Consider the following 22,399-nt stretch of genomic DNA (forward strand, 5'->3'; position numbering starts at 1 on the left):
GACTCCCCGACTGTCCAAGATAAAAATACCTTCTGCATGGGCAAAAGTTACAAGCAATTCGGAGCATTTAAGTCCCCGGATTTCTGAAACACGCAGAGATTTAATCAGTAGGCCTGTCTGAGGTGGAATGTTGAGATGTTTTGTTGGCTTAACCTTTGACCTTGTACTAGTTAAACATTTTTATCAGTAGGTGTGTAGCTGTTCATATTGTATTCATACAGCTTGCGTCTGGTAAAAGTCAAGACAGATTGTGCATAAAGCTTCACTATATGCGTTTCAAGTTGTGCTTAAAGGTAGGATCCTTTCACTGAATATCCTGGATGTGCGTCCGTCTGCTTTTTACATCCCCTCCGCGAGACTGCAAAACCTCCTTTAGGAACCATCGGCGACACCGCGGCTCCGCGCATTAGGGAACCACATCCCACGGTGCAGATGGAAACTGACCAATTAATAAAGTACTGACACAAAGAACGTTTGGACATTATTTTTTTATTCCTTTGGGGCATAAAATTGAATTTCAGGCAAACAAAAAATACACAAATGGTGGGCACGCAGTCGAGGGTTTTATTAGTGAATGTACAGTCTCCAGAACAGGAAGAATACGCAAGGTTACACCACAAGTAACGCTCTGCCGCTTTCTGTAACCCCAAGCCCTGCCCTACCCCCATTCCGACACAACTCACGCTCGCACACACAGACACACACACACACACGCGCACACACACACAAACACACACGCGCGCGCGGACGCCTCTTACCAGCTTCACCATGCAGCTAGTTATGCTTACCTGAACCAGGGCAGCTTAAGAACAAGCAGGGCTTATGTATTATACGGGGAAAAACACGCACGCTACTATGTACAAGGACGACGGGCGATGGTGTTTTCATACGGCTGAAAGTAAAAACACAAGCCTGAGCAGGGAGCAGTCCGTTTGACACGATGTCGCACCTCACAGCGCCCCTACCGGCCGAGCCCGCAACTGCGAGGTGGCGCGGGCACCAAAGCGTCTATGGAGAGACATCTTGCAAACTTTACGATAAAACGACAACTGCTTCGTGATGTTTAATCGATCGGACGACTCTACCTCGTTATAACATCATGGTAACAAGTGCGTTGTTACGCTAAAACGTTAATCTGGTACGTCCAAATGAAACTGTCCACATTACTTTTTTATTCTTGACATTACAAAAAATACTAAAAAAAATCAACCTCATTACGTGGAACAATAAATACGCTTCTTCCCGAAACAAGGCATAGCAAAAAGCATTAGTCAGTGTTTGCTTAAAACAGTGCTGATGAGAGCGTAATCTGTGAGATGTCGACACCTTGACTCGGACACTAAAAATACTAAAAAAAGAAAAAAAATGAGGGGAATATCCTTCTAGGGGAAAAACGAAAAAAGCAATGTGTGCCACAAGTTCATCCGGAGTGTGGGAACACAGTCCTTTGTGTATTATGGCGCCCCCTGCTGTCTGGCCGCCAATCTGGAATAACAGTGACCACCGTACCCTATCTGAGCCTCACAGCCCCCCACCCCCCTCCCCATGACATCTTCCATCATCCCATAAATTTTGCAAGCCAAGCTGCCTTATGTTACCTGACAGCTGATCACCTGTATCAGTGGATGCGGTAGACTTAAAAAAAAATAATAATAATAAAAAATAAAAAAAAGAGAAAAGGGGAACATATATAGTTAGGAGGCGGCGGTAGTGTGGGAAGGGGGGGCACTCATTTGGATGGATGGTGCACGCACAGCCCATGTGAGCAATAACAGAAACCTGGATGTCTGAAGGAACACTTCAACATGAAGCTACCATACAACAGGGGGAGTTGGGGTGGGGGGGGGAGTTGGGGGGTGGGGGGTTCCCCAGCATCCGGGGCCTCACTCCGTCGCCTTCAAGGAGAAGGAGAGTTTGGGCCTGGACTTCCCTTTGCCCAGGATAATTTTCTGCTCCTCTTTCTGCTGACGTTGTCTCTCCTGTTCTAATTTCATCCTCTCTTCATGAATCTTTCTCTGCTCCTCCACAATTCGCAACTGTTCCTCAGCCTGGGCAGAGATTCCAGAGGGGTGGGGAATGACAGAGAGAGAGAGAGCAGCAGGTCAGATGAGAGGAAAACGGGCACCACACCAAGCCTCCAAAGGGCCAAATGCAGGTTCTCCCACGCTGCTACTTCCTCAGCATTGTCGCACTTTACTACAAAGCCAGCAGATCCAAATAATTTCTATGCCCAATACAGCAAGGAAGCAGACGGTACCCAGCCAGACCCAGCAGAACAATGTGAACACAGACAGCGGTTCCCAGCGTCGGACTGGCACCCAGACTTGGCCCCGCAGATGCCACCACTGCCAATCTGTGACATGTAGCTACAGGGTCACGTTTGACTGCGAGCTTGCTTTCAGTTGCCGTGACAGTGCACTTCTTCGTGCCCGAGCCAATCGCCATGTACCGCTGGGTATGTTTGCGTCCCGTCAGGACACAATAGGATGGCTTTTAAAACGGCCGGCCACTTCCCTGTCTGCTAGGTCAAGAGACACGTCATGACTTTGGCATTTCGTCGTTCACTATTGGGGGGCGTGTTGGTGTTAAAGGCACGGTGTCAACCTGGCGAGGGTCACAGGCCGCGCGTGGAAAGGGCAGCCTGAACCGCTCTAAAACCCTGCAGCTGTGAGCTTGTGGCGCGCTGTCAGGCAGCTTGGTGACATCATGTTGCCTATGAAACTAAACTCACATGTGGGGTTGATAATGTTTGGCTATAACCAACAAGGAAAATGGTCTCCTTTTCAAGGAAACATTTACTCATGCAGAAATGCCCTTCACCTTTGACAAACACATTGAACGAGCGAGACAGACCACATACAGTCGTCACGTACCAGTCTGGCTTGAGCGTCAGCGATCTTACGGTTATTTTCCTCCAATATTTTCTCGAGCTCCTCTCGTTTAGATTTCTCCTCCTCCTAGACGGGTGAGACATCGTCATGTTAGACCAAGCAGGGCTTCTCTGGACTGCGATTACAACTTGCGCTCTCTCTCTCTCACTCTCAGGCAACACGAGGAAAACCGTGAAACTACACGCACACACACACACATCAACACACAGACGTGCGCGCGCACATACACGCAACGAACAGAAAAATCCTCTTCTCCCTCACTAAGTCACAGAAAACAGCCCAAGCTAATTAAAGAACCACAGATAATCCCATAAACCCTCCCCTGCAGTTTTTTAAAGAGAAACATTTATATGCATTTATAAATCATAAGACCTACGTACGTAAACATTTTAAACAAAAAAGGGAAAAAAAAAAACCTAAAGACTATCAAAAGATACATCATGAAGTCAATGGGTCTCTTTTTCTCTCTTAATAAAAGCATTATCATCATAAGCAAGAGAAAAGTAAAAAGGTTGAATAGTTTTGGCTCACCAATGCACGTATACCTACGTAACTCCTTGCCTGTGTACCTACAACTCCGTTAAGCATCATCATTTAAAGGGGTGAATATTTACTGTCTTGTCCAGTGTGTCCTGCAGAGAGACAGAGAAGCGCTTCCACTCGAGGGGGTGCGTAGGTGGTGTGGATTTGGGGGCACGTGGGAGCCAAAGGCTGCCTCCTTACAATTGTACTGTAGCACTAGCAGACACAGGACAACTGCACACGTTCACCTGTTGTCTTAATTTTTTTTTAATAGCGTCTCTGACAGGGAAAAAAATTCCAAGGTTTTACAGTTACAATAAAATGGCGAGGGGGGGGGGTGGTGGTGGGGGCGCAACCAGTCCATCTGGGGACTGGCAAAGTCTTTGCAGGCGGTTCTTTGAAGAACTCAAAAAAAATAAATTAAAAAAACAAACTATACAGTCCCTAGAGCAAAACATTTCATGAGGAAATAAGAGTACATGTGAACTGGTTAGTTATAACAAAATATCATTGACACACAAGGTTAACCAAGAAAGTCTGTCTCGTAAAACAGGAAACTGAAAGGAGAGGGACCACAGCCACCCTAGTGACATGGAAAATTTTGCAGGTTTTCTCCATCAAATTCTTATAAAAATTTGTCCCTTTGAAATGTGAATTTCAACAAACGCATGACCAAGGCTCCTGACACAGGGTGCAGAGAGGCCAATGTGAATTTGGTGAGTCGTCACATGACTGAGCTGAGGGGGAGGGGTCAGCGATCTCCGTGAGAGTGTCGAGTTTACAGACGAGACTCTCCCGTTTGCTATGCTGGGTGAGGAAGAGGCGGCCGCCTGGACGGAGGCCAGGCACAAAGACTGAAGCATTAGCATCGAGCCGCTGAGCCGCGAGCCATGAAACGGGGGGACTGGCTCTTCTTCGGTTACAACACCGGAGCTATAGAGCCGAACAGAGCCACTGTTAACCAAGCTTTTAAAGTCAACTTCGGCATGACTCCTGGAGGAGTTTTAAAAGGCCTCTAAAAATCTGTCAACTTAAAAATGAAATTAATCAACGTCTTTAAGCATCTACAAACCACTTCCTGCTTGGATAATGACAAACACCAGCAAGAGCAGAATATATGCAGATATACACACAAATAAAAGTATATTCGAGCTCCTAAAATGTACAGCACCTAGAGAGGTCACATGATGCTCGACAACAGCCGCTCATACACCATCTGCTGGAGCACTAAAGTGACCCTCAGTCTTATAGGAGTAACTGAGCGAGGGGGTGTCACAGAAGAGATCCCGTGACTGATCAGTCACCCGCATGACGATTCAGAGACGCTATGGCTGGAAAAGGAAGCGTTTTAACGGCGAGCTCACAAAGATGCTGCCATCTGTGGGAATTATGTGCCGACAAGGAGGGGGAGGGAAAAAATAAAAGCAGTTGGGGGGGGGGAACAAAAATTCATTTTGCAAAAGCTTTTTTATTAGGGACAGCAAACTGGTGAGGTAACAATCTCAACAAAGTGGGCAGGAGTTAAGGGGAAGGGAAGCCATTGACAGGGAACGGCTAAACGTTTCCATGGCGACAGCTTCTTAGTTTCCCAAAAGCTTATGAGCGCATGTTAGCCCGAATAAGGTAAACCCACTGGGTCTCCTCCTGCTAAAACTACACGGGGTGTTTTTGTTGTTGCCAAATACCGTTTTTCAGGTTTGTTTAGGCGAGCTGCCCAAAATGTTCAGGTGTGACAGGAGGACACACCCACTCCTACCAAGCCCCACCCCCTTTCCATGACTTGCCCCGCCCCCTAACTCAAATACACCCATTGCAAGAGCTGTGCCATGGAGCTCCCCAGCGGGGGTGGGGAGGGTGGTGGATTGTGGACAGCGCCTGTGTTCCCAACGACCGAGCGTTACCTCTCTGGCCTTCTGCGCAGCCAGCTCCGCCTGCCGCTGCCGCTCCAGCTCCTCCAGCAGCTGGCGCTCCATGATGCGCTTGGCCTCCTCCACCCGTCGCAGCACCTCTCGCTCGATCTCATCCCGCCGCTTCTCCAACTCCTCCTCCACGCGCTTGGCCACCAGCTCCTCCACTCTCCGGGCCGTCTCCTCCTCGATCAGCTTCTCCTCGATCTCCTGCTGGCGTCTGTTGGCAAAGGACACCAAGGTGATGGAGTGGGGGGAGGGGACATGAGAATCATCCCCTTTTAAATGTGTCTTCATTTAGAAAGTCAGCCCACACACCTGCAGCAAGCGAGACCGAGGATGTTCTGCTTAGCAAACCCACTTCATTTACACTAACGGCCTATGAAACGCAGACATATTGATGGGGTGATGCAAAACGGATGTTGGATGAAAGGCACGGAGATTGTGCCAGAAGAGAGAGGCATCTGCACATGATGCAGGGCTCAGCTCTCCTGCAGCGCGGATAAGGGGATGACGCATCGTACGCCAGGTTAAGATCGCAACCTTGCTCTAGGGCCCCAACGGTGACATCACTCTGGTGACCACGGGATTTGAACTGGCAACATTCTGATCAGAATCCTAAATCAAAGAGCCATGCAGCAGTGCCATTTCACTCAGCCAGCCTGACAGCTTAAGGCACATGGCTGCTTCTGCAGGTCACAGGGTCGTCCCTCTGGGTAGGTGAGGGCACTACAACTGGATCTGGGGAGGAAGCACAGGACTGAGTAACTTGAGGACACTGTGCTTGACCGCACCAGAGGATGCAGATAATAATGGGGCCAGGAGAAATGGGGCACGGACGGTGGGGGGGGGGCACACAAAACAACCACACAATGGCAGGGCAGCTGTGAATGGATTAACTTGCACCTGTAAACAGGAAGGGGACAGAGGCCAGGCTGCCAGCTTAAATGTCACCCGACCGATGCGCTGTGCAGCTCTCTGGTAGTCGGCCCGCAGCACGAAAGCCAAAGAACCATTTAAGAAGAGCCGCAAAGGGGGGGACACGCAGCTAACGGTGTAAGCAGGCAGCCGCCCCAAGCAGCAGGTGACTCCCAGCTTCGTGTGGGGGACCTGCCTGATACCCAGCTGCTCCTGCAACCCGGGACAGCTGGCTAAGGGACAGGCGCCGCGAACCCAACCCCGTCCCCATACACAGATATAAAGCAGCTTAACGCAACAGGACAGTAAAAGGCATTTTGGGAGTTGCCTGTTTTGCCTCCAAGAAAGGGGGAGGTGGGAGCGTCTGAAAATCTGAAGTGGTGATTTGAGTTTTACAGGGCCTAGATTGAGACCTTCCAAGTTTAAAAAGGGTGCTTTAGTTTATTTCCGATTACGTGATTAAAAACACCTCAAGGACAGAGGGGCTGTGTTGCATTCTCGTGTGCATGTGTGTGTGTGTGTACGTGTGCGTGGGGGGGGGGGGGGGTAGCTACCCTGCCTGACTGCTCAAGACCAGGATGTCCTTCTTGCACAGCCAAACCCATGTATCTGCAGGTTGGACAGGGTACAAACCCTGATTTCAGCAGGATGCAGCCTTCCTGGGGCTGGAGGACAGAAGACCAGGCAGCCACGATACACACACGGTCGCCAGGAATGCAAACTCACCCTGGCTAGCGCCACCACCTCACCCTAATTTGCACAATCGCCCAGATGCTTCCAGGTGACATGGCAACCGCCATCTCTATACACACAGGGCAGCAGTCAGACCATAAAAGAGGCCAGCACCAGGTTCTGCATGTCAAAGATGCGAGACGTCGGCAGCGGACGAGCCAAGATGCCGAGCAATAGTAACTGTTTTTGTACAAATGCCTCCAAGTACATGTAGGATGCCCCCAAAATTTCAGTACAAAACACGTGCCATTGGCTTAACTACACGCAATCGCCTTTGTCAGATCATGGGTTTTCATCCCAGAAATCGCCGAGGCGCTGGACGGGTAGATGATAAATTGCTGGTCCGGCTCAACGCGGACTTACAAACACGCAGTCACATGATGGGATACATACAGAATCAGATGCAGAATCGCATCGTTTCTTAATCCTGGGTTAAATCAGTCATATATTTTACTTATTTCCAAGCCAGTTCTGGTATAAAACTGCGACCGTGCCTAGTACTCGGATCAGGCACGTAATGCAGCTCAGTCATCCGTGGGACCTCAGAGGCGCGGAGGAAGTGTAGGCCCAGTGTGCACGCTGCCGTGGGGTGACCACTTCTCACCGTACTGATCGCACTATTTACCCCAGCCCGTATTCATAACCTCCCCCCAGGCCCAAAGACACCCCAAAACATCGCACCCGATCGTGCAGCCCGATTGCAGTAATCAAGGTGTGCACAGGTCGCTAATACGGTGCAGCCCCGGCTATGATGCAGGATGTGGGGGAGGGAGCTTACATTTTTCTTTGTCTCTCCATCTCAACCTTCTTCTCCTCTTCTTCCCTTTTCTGTTTCTCGTCCAAAGCGCTCCTCTTACTCAGCGTGCGCCCGAATATGTCGATCCTCTCATGCGGCGAGGAGACCCGGTCTCGGTCCCTCTCCCTGCGGGAGGAGGCGTTGGTCGAGCGGGAACGAGAGCGCGACTCTCGCCGCCGGCTCCTCTTCGCCTCCCGGGACTTGGAGCGCTTCTTGGCCCTCTCCTTGTCCCTGGACCGCGACCTACTCCGTTTCTTGCTGTGCTTGCTGCTCTTTGAATGTCTCGAGCGGGACGAGCTGCGGCTACGCGAACGACCCATGGTCACTTTTCACGGTAACTGGATGCCGGTAGCTGAGGTTGAATCGGCTGCCCAGGACAAAGTTGAAACAACACTAAGCGTTCTGTTGGCCCACACTACTTTTGCTATGCCGAACAAAGGTACAGCGTCTGTTAAAATATTGTACCAAACGTGTTTGTTATTGCAACCCGATTAGTAACTTTATCCATGCAAGATGGCGACCGATTCCTCTCTCCCAGAATGCTGTGCTTTCGGCGTTTTCCGACAGCCTTCGGGTTGCTATGGAAATTACGAAGCGGAGACGCTTATTCGGCGATTTCCGAAATGGCTGCGAAGCTGTTAAACGAAACTTTAAACATTAAGTACATAACATAATGTACAATATTTTAATATATCTATCGTAGTAAAAAGGGCATTAAAATATGTTTCATTAAACCTACCAAAAGAACCAATTAACACGTTTAACGAATTAAAAACGGAACATAATTAATGAAATTGGTCGGAAGAGTGACAACGTTTTGTAGTTTGTGTAATGAGAGGTATCTGATATAGACTATAATCTCTTTTTATTTCTACGTGTATTTGTGTAATTGCTTCTGTTGTCTGGGTTTCTTTTAAAAATATAGGCCTACGCATTTAAACAAAATATAGACTAATACAGGCTAAAAGAATTCTGTTGAAGTCCTTTGCTCGGTGCATTAAAGCACTGCCCTGCTTGCACTTAATCGGGTGTGGAAAGTGACAAACAATGATGTATAAAAATCTTATGACCGCATCATGTGTTTGGGAAATTAACATTCTGCAAAACCATTGTCAGTGTCCTGTAATCTTTCTAGCGGTGCTCTAAAAATAGCCAATTCCGGGGTATAAATTACTATATTTAGACGCGCTGAAAGGCTACAGCCTGAAGCAGTAAACAAAAAGGGAATATGTCGGTCTTTGGAGGAATCAGTATCTCTAGAGAATTTCACAGGAGTTTTAACATTGAAAGGCCCAGTGTTCAGAATTCAAAGTTCCGATAAGATTATTTCTAATTATTGGTTAACAGTAATGCATGATTATCATTCAAGTAGATCAACTGAACTCTATTCAACTTTTGTCCTGCTGCAGTATTGAACCGGGTGATATAGGACCGGACCCACTTTTTAAAAAACAGATGAAGTGCATGAAGAAGGATCTCAGTAACAGAGAAACACAAGGTTAATTGAAGCAGGGCCGAATGCAGATTCGCATCCCCGCTCCCTCTCCTCTGCCCATTCACGGAGCCACAATCCATTTCCTCTGCTCGGTGCTCTAAAAGATTCATAAGGGATCTTCAGAGAGCCTCGTTAAGGTGCCCCGGCGCTTACACCGCTTTTGATGAATAATGGAGAGCATCGCATAAAGGGGTGATATCGCTAATATGACAGCTAAACTGCCCTCTGTGTGTGTGCAGACAGCGAGGCATTAACATGTGTAACCCGGAAAGCTGTTTTGTTTAGGTGTATAAATTAATATTATTTTATTACAAAGCTGATTCTCTTACTCGGAGTCATCGTTTTTTTTATTCCTTTCATGCGGCTGGCTATGTCGAACAGAACGAGAGTCTAGCCCCCCGATCCCCACCCTCATCCACAACTTGTTGATCCCTTGTCAAGTTTCTCAACATCCTTCGCTGTATGACGGTATAATGGGGGGGGGGGGGTGATCGTCATTTCCAGTTCGTTACAGCAGCAGGACAGTAATGTCGCTGTGTGGCCGTGGGAATGACTGGAGGGCATCCGACGATCTGGCACCTTTATTGCGCACGGATAATGTACACTTTGTTAAATTCGTAATGTTATAACACAAAGTGTAACTGTAGTATTCCTATATTATCCAGAAATTCTGTTTATTTGAATAAAAAGTGCCGCCTGCCAAATGAGCACAGCTAATTGGCATTCCAGCGGTTATTCCGGCGTAATCCTATCCGAAAGATAGAATTATTCTGCCCCGCACTCCGCGTGCATTTTTCGATAGCACATAGCCCTTCTTAAAGTCTTAATCCATTCAAGTAATTACATTTCTAAGGTTACAACCCTCCCAAACAAGAAGATAATTACGAGCCACGTTCGAATTTCTAATAATTTTAGCAGCCTGAGGTGGTTCAGTGTCATTATATTAGTGATTTTTTTTTTCTGCGCGTGTGCGCGCAGGCGTGCGCGCGCGCTTTCAGGCTTTGTTACATATTCATATTTTTTAGATTCTGCTGAGCTAAATTGCTAATGTCTTGCAGCTTCAATGAAACGTGTCTTTAGGAAAATTCTAGTCCTACTTTGTACTATAAAGTAATAAGGATATTATGTCTGAGGAGGTATTTATGGATAAAAATTCTGGGAAGTTCTCAGAATTGTAATGTCCTTAAAGAAAACATGGACAATTTATTCCCTTTAAATATAATATATTGAGGCACTTAAGCAGGAAGTCAGTAAAGTGTAAGAGCCTTATAGGTAACACCAGGCTTAGATGGCATAATTCACATATACTTGGGGAAGAGCTTTCTGCAGTGAACGTGGCTGAGTTAATGAAAAGTATTTTCTTCAGAAAGCGTCCAAAGCTTGCTTTTAGATGGTCAGTTTCTAGGGCTTTGGGCTTTGCCCTGGGTATTCTTTCAAGGAACATGGTTAACAAACACAGGATCTGTTTTCAAAGGGCTGTGCATTGTTGCATTGTAATGGTGATTTCTCAAGGGTCACTGCTGAAAGGGGTATTGAGTGGAAAAATCTGAAAGAAAGTTTTTTTTTTTTTTGGGGGGGGGGGGGGGTTCATCCACGTATATGTGGTGCGTGTGTGGGGGGGTCGAGAAGGAGTTTCTGGTGTCGGGGGTCAGTGGTCACCACTCCGAAAGACTCATTCAGCCCCCCCAGAGTTTATTCTTCTTCCTGGTCTTCTTCTCCTCTCCAGAGCAGCACACTCCTGATTGGCTGGCATCTGAGCCCCTCTTAAGACCTTCAGCTAAAGGTTAGACCATCATGGGGGAGATTCCAGGTTTGCGGAAGATAATAAAACTCGTTTCCTGAAACCTGAGAGCCAGGCTGAGATCCACCACTGAGTAAAGCCAGTGTCACGCTTACACTGATGTGGACGGCAAGTCCTCCGCGACGCCAGATTAGCCGCTATGCTAACTGAAGCGCAATCAATAGAGACTGATATGTTTCCTTCCTTCCAGTAGCTCTCGGGGGTAATGTGCGAAGAGCACAGGGATTCTGCGGGGTGCAGACGGCAAGGTGGGCTAAGAGATCAGAAGAGGTTGCTTGTTTGTTTGTGAGGAGTTGAATACGGAAGCTGATCCCGCAAACCTCGGGTTACCATTAGCTCGGCCAACGTCTTTCTGCCTTCCGTTCTCCGGATAATAACCCTGTGGGTCAGGTTATACAGGCAGGACATCACTGGCCACATCTCTCAGCCTCTGATGCCTCAGCTGCTCACATAATGTTTTGCCAGCTTGTGCACATTGTCTGTTTTTTTTCATTGTTATTTCAAATCAATAAAATATCTGTATGTTCTTGGGTTGTATCTCTCTGCTTTAATGCTTTTCCTCCTTTTGCGCTCGCAAAGGACTCAGTGGTGGAGGTTGATTTCAGTTCTTTTCTCAGAATGAAAACAAGGGAAATGGGGGACTTCCGCTTGGACCGGGAACGGGAAGAGGGTCTGCTCTTTTCCCAGAGTGACCCCCACCCCTCCAACACCAACTCCCCTGAGACAATGGACAAACCCAGAGGAGCCTTGTTCACCAGGCGAAACGGGACAGCGAGTGGCAGCGTCGTGTGTAGAGTCAGAACCGCAGGGAAGCTCGTTGTCGGCAGCCATGGTTCTGCACAGTGGAGTCACATTTTTCAGAAACGCAGTTCCATGTTTGCCCCGAACCACTGCTGAGGTGTTCAGCTCAGGCTTGACGTCACGCAGGTTTAGAACTGCGGCTTTGAAGCACCGAGGATGAGTGCTGTATCCATGGCAGCCATTCTGTCTGGATGTAGATGGAGGGTATATGGGGTAGGCCGGGCTAGAGTACCTGCAAAGATTCATTGCCGTGTTTTTTAGTGTGGGATGCAGCTGTGCCCTCCAAAGGGGTCTAGGCTTCTTGCCCTTATGCTGCACAGCTGTGGGGGTGGGGGCGGGGGCTTGGGGGTGCAGGGTGTGAGGGACGATCATATTTGCGTTCATCACACCCCCGAAGTTGTGAGGCCCAAAGAGGAAGCTAATTTCATTTTGGTTTGTGTTTGTCAGGGTCCTGTTTCTAACTGACTGCGATTGGTGGTGGGGGGGACGGGCAGCTGGTGTCCTTCAAGCCCCCACTAAAAGAAGAAATGCCAAACACGGCAATGACGGCCCCTCTCTCTGCCCCCACCCTGCTCATAGCCGATCCACACCTGCGTCCATGAAAGCTCAGCCCTCTGTGTGGTCTGTGGTCTCCTCCATCCCCTCTAAGCTGAAGAAGGTTCCAGAACCAGCATTAACTCCCCCCCCCCCCCATGTCATCCCTGGCTGCAGTGTTCACTTCAAGATAAAGATCTCCATGTCGCTCTTCTGATCACATGCTGCTAAGAAGATTGTAGTTTAAACCATTAAAAACTATTTGATATTTTAAACTATTACAAGCCGATATTTCATATGTTAAAATCCTTGATGTATAATTACCTTTATTTGTTTTTATATACTGTGTTTGTGTATCTTAGGGAAATGGGAGGTTTTTCCTGAGTCAAACACACTCTAATGAATTGAGGTGAATTAACATTAATCCCTTCCTTGCATCCAGAGCTTCCAGGAGAGTCTCCAAGCCCCCACCATTCCACATAAGACCAGCGACTTTGGAAGATGGATGGATGGATGGATGGATATTCAATAAAGACATGACCTGTCTGGATATGTTTCTACATGTATACATAATACGTTCTAACCCCCCTCCCCCAAACTTCATACAAGGTCTTTCAAAGGCTTTTAAAGGATGTGACTCTGCGGTTTGGGGGGGTCGCTTTGTGCCTGTTGGCGCACTCCCCCATCACGATGCTGTATGCTCTTCTCTCAGGTAGTCACATGGTCATCAGGCAGCCACATGTCACAGGAAAATGTCCCCCCCCTGCCCCAAACGGGCTTGATTGATTCACCCGGTTATGGCGGCTCTCCTGATTGATATTGGGAATCCATCAAGCGTGCCTGTTATCCCTCCTTCTGGCCCCCCGCTGCCCCCCAGCCCATGCCTGCAGGCCCCTGTGCACGGACCGGGGGTTGGGGTCCAGGCACACTCTCCATCATGATAAACGGCCCTCGCAGGCATCCTGGGGGCTCTCCCTCCACCCCCCTGCCTCCTCGTCCATCTCTCAAGCTTGAATGTGTCACCGACCCCCCACCCCCCAACAGTAAATAGGACAGGCTGCTCCTAGAGGGCGTGATGTTTCAGTGGGGGGGGGGGGTGATGAAGATGCACACATGCCTATTTATTATGCCCCCCCATTAAACCACAGTTACGAGCACAGAAGTGGTTGGGGGATCCAGGCATCAGATCCATCCTGAATTCACCGTGTTCAGAAGATAGAGGGCAACTGAGACAAAGAGGGCCTCCTATCAGCATCAACGAGTCCCACATCGCCGGCCCCCCTCCAAAGAAGCAGCAGGTAAGACACAATGAGGATTAACGTCAGCTCGGCGATGGAGCCCGACCCCCGGAGCGAGGCAGATACGGGCGATACGGGGGGCAGAGAGCCCTGCTGTAGCCCAGGGTGTCATGAAAAAGTTTATGCCAAGCAACCAGCACAAATACTAACCGACGGCTGCAGTTCTATATCCCTGGGCCTCTTTCCTCGAACGAGCTCCTCGCCAGTTCTGGGCTGCGTTTGGGGGGCGTTGTTCAGACAGCAGTGCTCCTTCACAGAGAATCTGGGCAGGGTGTTCTGAGTGGATCTGCGCAAGGTGTTCACAGCCCATCAAAGCTGCAGATGATCCAGAACAATGGAGGGTCGCAACCCAAAAGTGGGTCACAGGGCCATTTTTTGCAGAGTGTGTGGTTAAAAAATGTTATTTGATTTTTTTTTTCTCCTGATTTTGGTTGTTTTTTAAACAGGGCATGAAGGCATTGTGCTATTGTGATTGCAATCTGTACTGTTAACTATTACTGCAATGTCTTTTTCTGAAATAAATTTGGTTCAAAATGTTTAAAATTTGGACTAATGGCAAAGGAAAATTGTGGGTCACAAAGTTGAACTAGTTCAGATCCATTGATCTAGCGGATCCCTTTTTGTAGACATTAACAGCCGCAGGCCGGGAGCTTCCAGCATGCTCTACTTTTCATATTCCTCCTCTTCCTCACGCTGCTATTGGCTCCCGCATGGTGCCCAGATATGCGATTTCTTAGCCTATCATAGCCTCCCTCCTTGGGATCAACCACCAACCCGACACCTTGGCATCTACGTGTGTGCTGCAGCCCATAATGCAAGCACATGGCCCTGTGCGCCACACGCACATCCTGCAGGCTGTTAAGGGGGGGAAACAACAACAAATTGGCTGTTTTATTCAGGCACTTAATGTGGATTTTGTGGTATTAACATTTTTATAGTTTAAGCCCTTCCTCAAGGGCGCAGTTATCCCCTGTGAATTAAAATGCATTGTGTTTTACTCAGTTTTTTTACACAGTCCAAAGACATGCAGTTAGGTGACCTGATATCCACTCTCCATAGTGTATGTGTGTATGTGTGTGTGTGTGTGTCGGGGGGGGGGGGGTTGCATTGCATTGTGAGGACCACATGTCCCCACAACGTGATAAAAAAGGCTATGCTTGGGCTGGGTAGGGGTTAAGTTAGTCATTACTGGGATTAGGGTTTTGCCCGTAGATTTGCACGGAGAGTCCCCACAAAGATCAGCTCCGTTGCCCGTGTAACCACAAGTGGGAAGGAACGGAGACGTCGTTTTCCTCAGCGTGACACATTACTGAAGCAGGACTGTGCAGCTTAACGCCGGGCCTAGCAGGAAGCCATGTCAGAACGCATGTGGATATTCACGACCCGTCTGTCCCACAGAGACACGGTGGAGAACATCTCCCCTCACTCTGCGAGTCGCTGGATGTGAAGGTGCAGCATCTGTGTCAGCCGCAGCGGTGACAGAATCACGGCCGTTAGCTCGTCAGGTTATGGCACGTCGCCACCCTGCCGGGGGGGACGGGGAGGGGGGGTTGACAAAAGCGCGGGCTCCGCAGTTGCCTTTTCCCTCCCTGGCTCACGTGTCAGGCTGACGCGTCTTTCGGGATTGATTGCCGCGGTGGAGATTGCGTTACAGTCGCGGTAACAGGTTGAGTGGTAGGTTAGGTGTTTGTTAGCTGGAGGATCAGGCACCTTTGATCTAGATATTTAACAGAAAAGCTGGGAGAACATAAAACATCTGGGCGTGTAGATGTCTATGACAGAAATAATGTCAACAGTGTCATCAGGTCTGGAGGAACACACTCAGTACTTAATCATTGTGTCATTAGAACAGGGAGACTTTGTTTATCCCTGTGGGGAAATTGTCCTTTTATCTGTCCAATCTTGCTCTCCATGAGGTATACAAACAGGTGAGAGCAAACTTGGGGGTCACAGTACTGGGCCAGCCAATGCTCAACACCCCGGACTCACTGGGACTTACGGAACTCCCTCAAGGGATTCGAACCAGCGACTTTACGATTCCAGATGGGGTCTCAACCCACTGAACTGCAGGCCTCACTTCACATGCTGTACTGTATGACATACTGCACCTCGCAATAACCTTAGAGAAAATGATGTTTAAATGATGTTCATGTTGATGTAAAAGGATGACATTTTGTCTGTCAAATTGTGTCAGTTTAGTCATTTCAAAGCCTCTTCTATAGTCAGCCCAGTAACTATCCAATACACCCATATAATTGTTGACTCAATCGTGAGCACACCTTGTCTGGCTAATGAACACCACATCAGGTTATTTTACTAATAAGTTGATTAATTAAAAGAGCTGGCGGGGAAAATTATAATATCATGGAATGGCTGTGGTGACCCTGAGGAGAGGTTTGGATACCAAAGCGATATTCATCTAGCCGTCCAACTACATATCAGTAACTTTTTGGAGAACAAAAGAATATATTTTTTGTATAGTTTTGCAGTTTATTTGTATATAGTCATTTGCCTCTATTCTTCTATGTTAAATTGTGGTTTTATTAGCTAATATACATTTTCCTGGCCAGAGAAATAGCTTTAAACACTTGTTTTGACTGCCTAAGACTTTTGTATGGTGTGAATAGTAAACAAACAAAATTATCGGAGAGCAGATTCCTCACACCCGTCTCCTATCCTAAATGAAGGGAGATGGGGATTCCTCAGTCACCCTCCGCTGTCCTTGCTATGGGTCAGCCGGCTTGGTGACTCCTCCACAGAGGGATTCCGCCCAGGCTTACATTCCCACGCCCCCCCCCCCCCCCCCCGGGCAGATTCAGACAGGCCTATCACCTTTCAGCCAGCCACGCTAAATGAAGACACTGGGACCCTAAACCTTGCAGTGCGGCCTTCAGTCTCGGCTGTTTTCTCTCAGCCCTGTGGTGATTAATCCTGCTGCTTTCAGATCGCCACGGTTCATGGTGTGTATAGCTGCCCAAGATGCTGCGATCTTTCACGTCTTGTCGGTGGATCTCTCAGCCAGCTGGGTCACCCCTGACTTGATATAATGATAAATCCTTTATTTGCCCGTCATACGGGTATATTGGAATTCTGTTCGTTGCCGACCCCCATCTTGCTCTCCATAGCCTGAGGGTCACAGCACAGGGCTGTGTACATGGTGCCCCTGGATCTAGCGATTCGGGGCCTCGGTCGCCAGCCCATGGATATGTGACTCTTCTGCTGAGGTTGGGGCTGGAACCGGCACTTTTCCATTCATGGGCAGTGAGGCTGAGCCGCTCACCACTCGGCTCGTCCGGGCCTTGGTAACGTCTCGGGACGTCTTCGCTGATGCAGCTGCTCCAGACTTTGGCCTTAGATTAGGAGCTGAAATTTAGAACTTATTAGTCTCCTGGGAGAGTGTGGTGCCTCTCTGGGATGCACTGTGACCTCACGCCTCCCAGGATCTGGGTTTCAGTCCCACCCCAGTCCCTGTGTGTGCATGCACTTTGTTTTTTCATGTCTGTGTAGCTTTCCTTCAGGTCCTCCCACAGTCCACGCACATGTGGCGTTCGGTGAATTTCCTGTAGTGTGTGGCCCCTGCAATGGAGTCATGGCTGTCCTGTGCTTTTCAGGCTCACTGTTTCCCAACCCAGTCCTTCGGGACTTGCAGACAGTGCACGTTTTTGCTCCCACTCAGCTACCTTCTAGAGCAAAAATGTGGACTGCGTGGCAGGGAGCTGGAAAGGACTTAGTGGGGACTCCCTTCAAGAAGCTGCAGGCAGCACAAGCAGAACTGCTACCAGCTAATGAATGTTTTTCGGGATGCTTATTTGTGTGCTTGCTAACGTCTACGTTTCTGGCCTTTTCTGGGTACCTGTCCGTCCAGATAATCCTCGGTTCTGTGTAGCTAAAGCCCTGCAGTGTATGAGTGACAAGCCCAGGAGGCAGGAACTACCCAGCCCTGCCCTACCCTCCAAATCCTGCAGACAGGGCATCGCAGCAAACACGGCATCGCAGCAAACACAGCATCGCAGCAAACACGGCATCGCAGCAAACACACGCCAGCATGTAAACAGGACGGCTGTGCTGGAGCCGCGTGACTCGCCGCTGATGAATTGCTCCCGAATTCGATTCCTATCAAAAGCACCCCTGCCATCCGCATCAACAAGCAGCCTTTGATTCACAGCTGCCGGAATAAACAATCCATTGGCTTTGTTACCTTTTCCACACTCAGTAAGTGGCAGGCAGTTCAATACCAACCTTCTGCTTGGTATTTTTCTTTCGTTTCATGACCGACTGCATGTTTTATGTTGGTGTTTTTGACTGGCCTGCATTCAGCAGAGGATTCTGCATTGCAGGATTGTTTTGTGGATTTGGGGATTTTAAGAGTTCATATTTTTTGCGGAAAAAAATCTATTTCTTTGCATTTACAATAATCAAGAAAACAATGTGTGATATATTGGTGTTTAGGTGAGCCAGGCTCATGATTAGGTGGATCAGGCTCATGGTTGGGTGGATACACTGATCACTGGGTGGATCAGGTCCATAATTGGTTGGGACAGGTTCATGATTAGGTGGATCAGGCTCATGGTTGGCTGGGATGGGCTCATGATTAAGTGGATCAGCCTCATGATAGACTGATGATTGGGTTGGACAGGCTTATGACTTAGTAGGACATCCTCATAAGCCTCATAATTGGGTGGATAGACTGGTGATTGGGTGGCTCAGGCTCATGATTAGATGGGAGAGACTCACGATTGGATGAATCAGACTCACGATTAGGTGGATCAGGCTCATGATGGAATAGGACAGCATAATGATTAGGGAATAGACTGATGATTGGGTGGAACAAGCTCATGATTTGATGAAGCAGGCTCATGATTGAGTAGGACAGCCTCATGATTGGGTGGATCAGGCTCATGATTGGGTGGATCAGGCTCATGATTGGGTGGATGGACTAATGATTGGATGGGACAGGCTTGAGTAGGACATGCTCGTGATTGCGTGGATAGAATGACGATTGGGTGGGACATGCTCATTATTAGGTGGATCAGGCTCATAATTGTGGCAGACAGTCTCATGATTGGTTAGGCCAGGGAGAGCCTCGCCTGTGGAGCCTGACCTGGTTGTTGCTCAGTAAACCCACTGTGTTTTGCATATTCATATTACCCCTTATTTTTACTGGAGCTGCTCAGGTTAAAAATCTCAGGACTCCTGCCAGGGCTGGTATCCCGCAACCTTCATGTCCTTAAGCGCTACGCCACCCGCTGCTGAACACGCCGCATGGTGCTGAAGCCAAAAGGCAGGAAGAGGCATCCGTCTGTCATTAGACACCCGTGGGGAGATCGGACGGTCGATGCGGAGCCCGTGGATGCCGTGCCAGTTCAGAGGCGACGTCAAGGCCCACGCACCCCCCTGGCCAGCTAGTGCACAGTACGAAAGCCGTGCATTGGGCATTACATCACCGGAGGTTAGAGCTCACCTTTGGAGGAGGCTGGGGGAGGAGTCACTCAGCCCCCGTCCCATCTGGCAGTGGGCCTCATCTTGCCCCCCCCCCCCTCCGCAAAAACGTCCACTGCAGGCTCAAAAACATCCTGTCTGGCACTGTTACCTGGACAGGATGCAGACTAGTGTCTGAGGACTCAGACTCGCCAGTTTCTTCTCGGCTGCATTATGAAGCACTTTCCTTATGCTTCATTATTTACATATTCATGCATCCCTAAAGTGCCCCTCAGGCTGCTGTGACCCCTGAACAGGCTGTGTTTTTGGTGGAGGGGGGGCTGTTACGTTTGCTCTCTTTGGTTTTATAAGATGTGTGGGTCACTTTAGCTCGACCACGCGATGGTTAAACCAGTAGCCAGACAACTGAAGTCACCTATCTTCACTGGAAAATCTGTTTTTCAGTGAATGTTGTAAAACACATACTGATTATGATCTAGGTATTAAAATATTTGTGCAAACATACAAGTGTCATTCATCACCAACCAGTCAGAAAGGGAACTGGGGTCATTCTCAATATGTGTACTTGACTGTACTTGGATTTTATGTCAGCTTCCACTGCCAAAAACCAGTTCCAATTCTCAAGTACAGAAGCACAGAAGATGGTAAAAATCCCAGGATGTCGGTCTTGCCCCGCCCCACATATGAAGGATTCATTGATCGTATCCTCGCCAAATGAGACCAATCCCATGATTCATTGCACTCCAAGTTTGTTTGTGGGAAGCAAGCTAGCAAGACCGGTCTTGCCGAGACCACAGATGTGACCGTTGTGTTCTTGGTGGTGAGAAACTTCCCTGCAGTTTCTGGAATTTGTGCTCCTGCAAAACACTGAAAACCTGAATGTTCTTATTGAAACATCTCTGACCTGAATCCAAAAGGATCTAAGAAATGAAAGTTTTCCGGGTGGCTGTGGAACCTGGTTCCGCTCCGTTCTGTGCCGTCTCGTCTCGGAGCGCCGGTGGGGGTGTGGAATCGCTGCAGATCTGAGACCCCTAGCAAGGGGGGTCGTGACCTGAGGCGACTCCATTGTCTACAGGATGAGAAAAGAGACACAGTAATGAAGACTGGCGTACGGATACACGCACAAACACACAAACACACACATGCACATTCATTCCGAAGGAACAATGGACCACTGCCCATCCCTCCATCAGACACGTGGCTTGATTGATGGAATGTTTCACATTAGACCAACAGGCGCAATCAGTCTTAAAATACAATCTAATTACCTGCCTGATGTTGTCTTCGCATCCTCAGTCCCCTGAAGTCTACATAAATCTCGCATTACCTCTGATAGCTTAATACCCCAGTCTGACTCATAGAACAGTCTAGAGTGCATCAAGGAGGTTGAGAGCAAGGCTTCCTCTCAGGGTCCCCCGGGGCGAACAGGTCTTAACAGAGGTGCCAAGCAAAACCTACAGCATTTATCAGGCAGCAGGAATACAGGGCTGTGTCGGGTGATCACCATGGCAACAAGAACAATGATACTTTTCAAACCGCGTGGAACAAGGTGCCAATAAATAAATAAAATAACTTCCATAATTTACCAAGGAAACATTACAGATGGATACAATGCCGTCTCTATGGCAACCCGGAGTCAACAGTGGTTGACAGCCTAGTATTAATAATATTGCTTAGCAGATGAAACTTACTTGTGCCATATTTACCTCTTTTTCACGTTTTACACATTGTAAATCCTTTTGAATAAACAGGGAAGAATATTCTGTTCACTTATCATGTTTAGTGGAATAAAACCGAAGTCTTCTGGAACCAAGCCTGAAAAATTGTGGTTCCAAAGAACCATATTCTAATTACCAGAACACCTGTCGTCAGAAATAAACCGGCAGCCTGGTGACTTTGTATTTAGCAGGACTGATCTTTCTGTGTCACTCCGGGACGTCACACCGCACAGAGCCTGCTGCCCACGTGCATCACAATCCCAATAGCCAAACATGGCACCAAATTTACAAGGTTAGGGGTTAAAGCCCAAACTAAAATGATAAACAACTGAATTTTAGGACATTCTCTAAATCCAGAAATACACGCTCACATGCATATACACACACACACACACACACACACACACACTTTCACTCCCAGCAACTATTTTGGCCAAGAGACCTTTGCCAGAATCCTGTGATCTGTGCTGGGAATCTTCACACACAAAGGCACGAGACACAGAAGGCAGCCGGGCGGCACTGTCACCCTTGTCGTCATCCTTTGGTCAAGATGTTATTTTCGTGACTGGAGGTGCTCCAAGGAGGGACACACGCGCACAAATGCACACACAGCACGCACACACACTCGCACAGTGAAGCAGCGCTCCACTCAAGACAATGGCCACAAAATTAGCAACCTCTGGGAAAAAGAGCAGAGACTGACCGTCCACCTCGGAGAGGGAGCGTCCCACCCAGGCTGGGGCTTCCTGTGCGCCACACAAAGGCCACAGCATTGTGGGACCTTTATCTCGAACCTTGTCTCATCCTCAACTTGGCTCGTGACCCTGAAACGTCTGCCGACTTCATTCGGACGAGGGAAGCGCAGAAGACCAGGAAAGGTATCCTTTTCAATCTGCGATATTTAAAGTGCTTGGAAAGCTTAGCGTGACCCTTGGAGTGAATCTCACCCCGAGGTCTTCACCACTCTTCCTCCAAAAGTGGTTTGCTTTCATATTGTTCATCAGAGTCTTCATTTGTGCAGACAGCGGCTGTTTTGAGGCGTGTATTGTACAGGCCTGTGAGTGTTTACACCTGTGTGTAGGTGGATGATCAGATGTAAAAGTGATAGAAAATCCCCAGTGGAATCGGAGCCCAAGCAGGAGGATCCTTACAGCTGAGACCAGGCGCAGGGAGACGCAGGGAGACCCAGCTCTGACGGACAGCAGGACAGGCTGGAGACCTCTGCTCTGTCCCACGGCTGCACTCACCCTGCTGGGCCTATGAGGAGCCTCTGGGGTGTCCGGGCGGCCTCTGGGGGCTTCCCTGACACCAGCACCAAGGACTTGCTGATGCTGCCTGTAGCTCATCTCCAAGGACCAGCCTTTAGCCCCAGAAACTCAGTACTGGGGCTGCACTGGGGTTAAAAATCTGCCCTGGCTTTCAGGGTTCCCCATAGCCGAGTGAGGGCTACGGCTTTCCTCTGACCCCATCTGAGCCCAGCACTGAGCATTGCTCTGACCAGCACCAATCTAATACCCCCAGTTTCTTTGAACTGCCTCCCCACCTCC

The 22,399-nt window shown here is 48.7% G+C and overlaps 1 protein-coding gene across 1 annotated transcript; it reads right to left on the reverse strand.

Annotated features, from left to right (window-relative positions):
• Window positions 1-1,839: 1,839 nt before the first annotated feature.
• Window positions 1,840-8,329, reverse strand: arglu1a (arginine and glutamate rich 1a). The gene is made up of 4 exons (XM_048978389.1): window positions 7,749-8,329; window positions 5,315-5,540; window positions 2,874-2,957; window positions 1,840-2,048 (listed from the first exon to the last, which is right to left on the reverse strand). The coding sequence occupies exons 1-4, from the start codon at window positions 8,084-8,086 to the stop codon at window positions 1,884-1,886; spliced, it is 813 nt and encodes a 270-aa protein (XP_048834346.1). The 5' UTR covers window positions 8,087-8,329; the 3' UTR covers window positions 1,840-1,883.
• Between the last annotated feature and the right edge of the window lie 14,070 nt (window positions 8,330-22,399).

Source organism: Brienomyrus brachyistius, chromosome 16, assembly GCF_023856365.1.
Source record: "Brienomyrus brachyistius isolate T26 chromosome 16, BBRACH_0.4, whole genome shotgun sequence".
NCBI lineage: Eukaryota > Metazoa > Chordata > Actinopteri > Osteoglossiformes > Mormyridae > Brienomyrus > Brienomyrus brachyistius.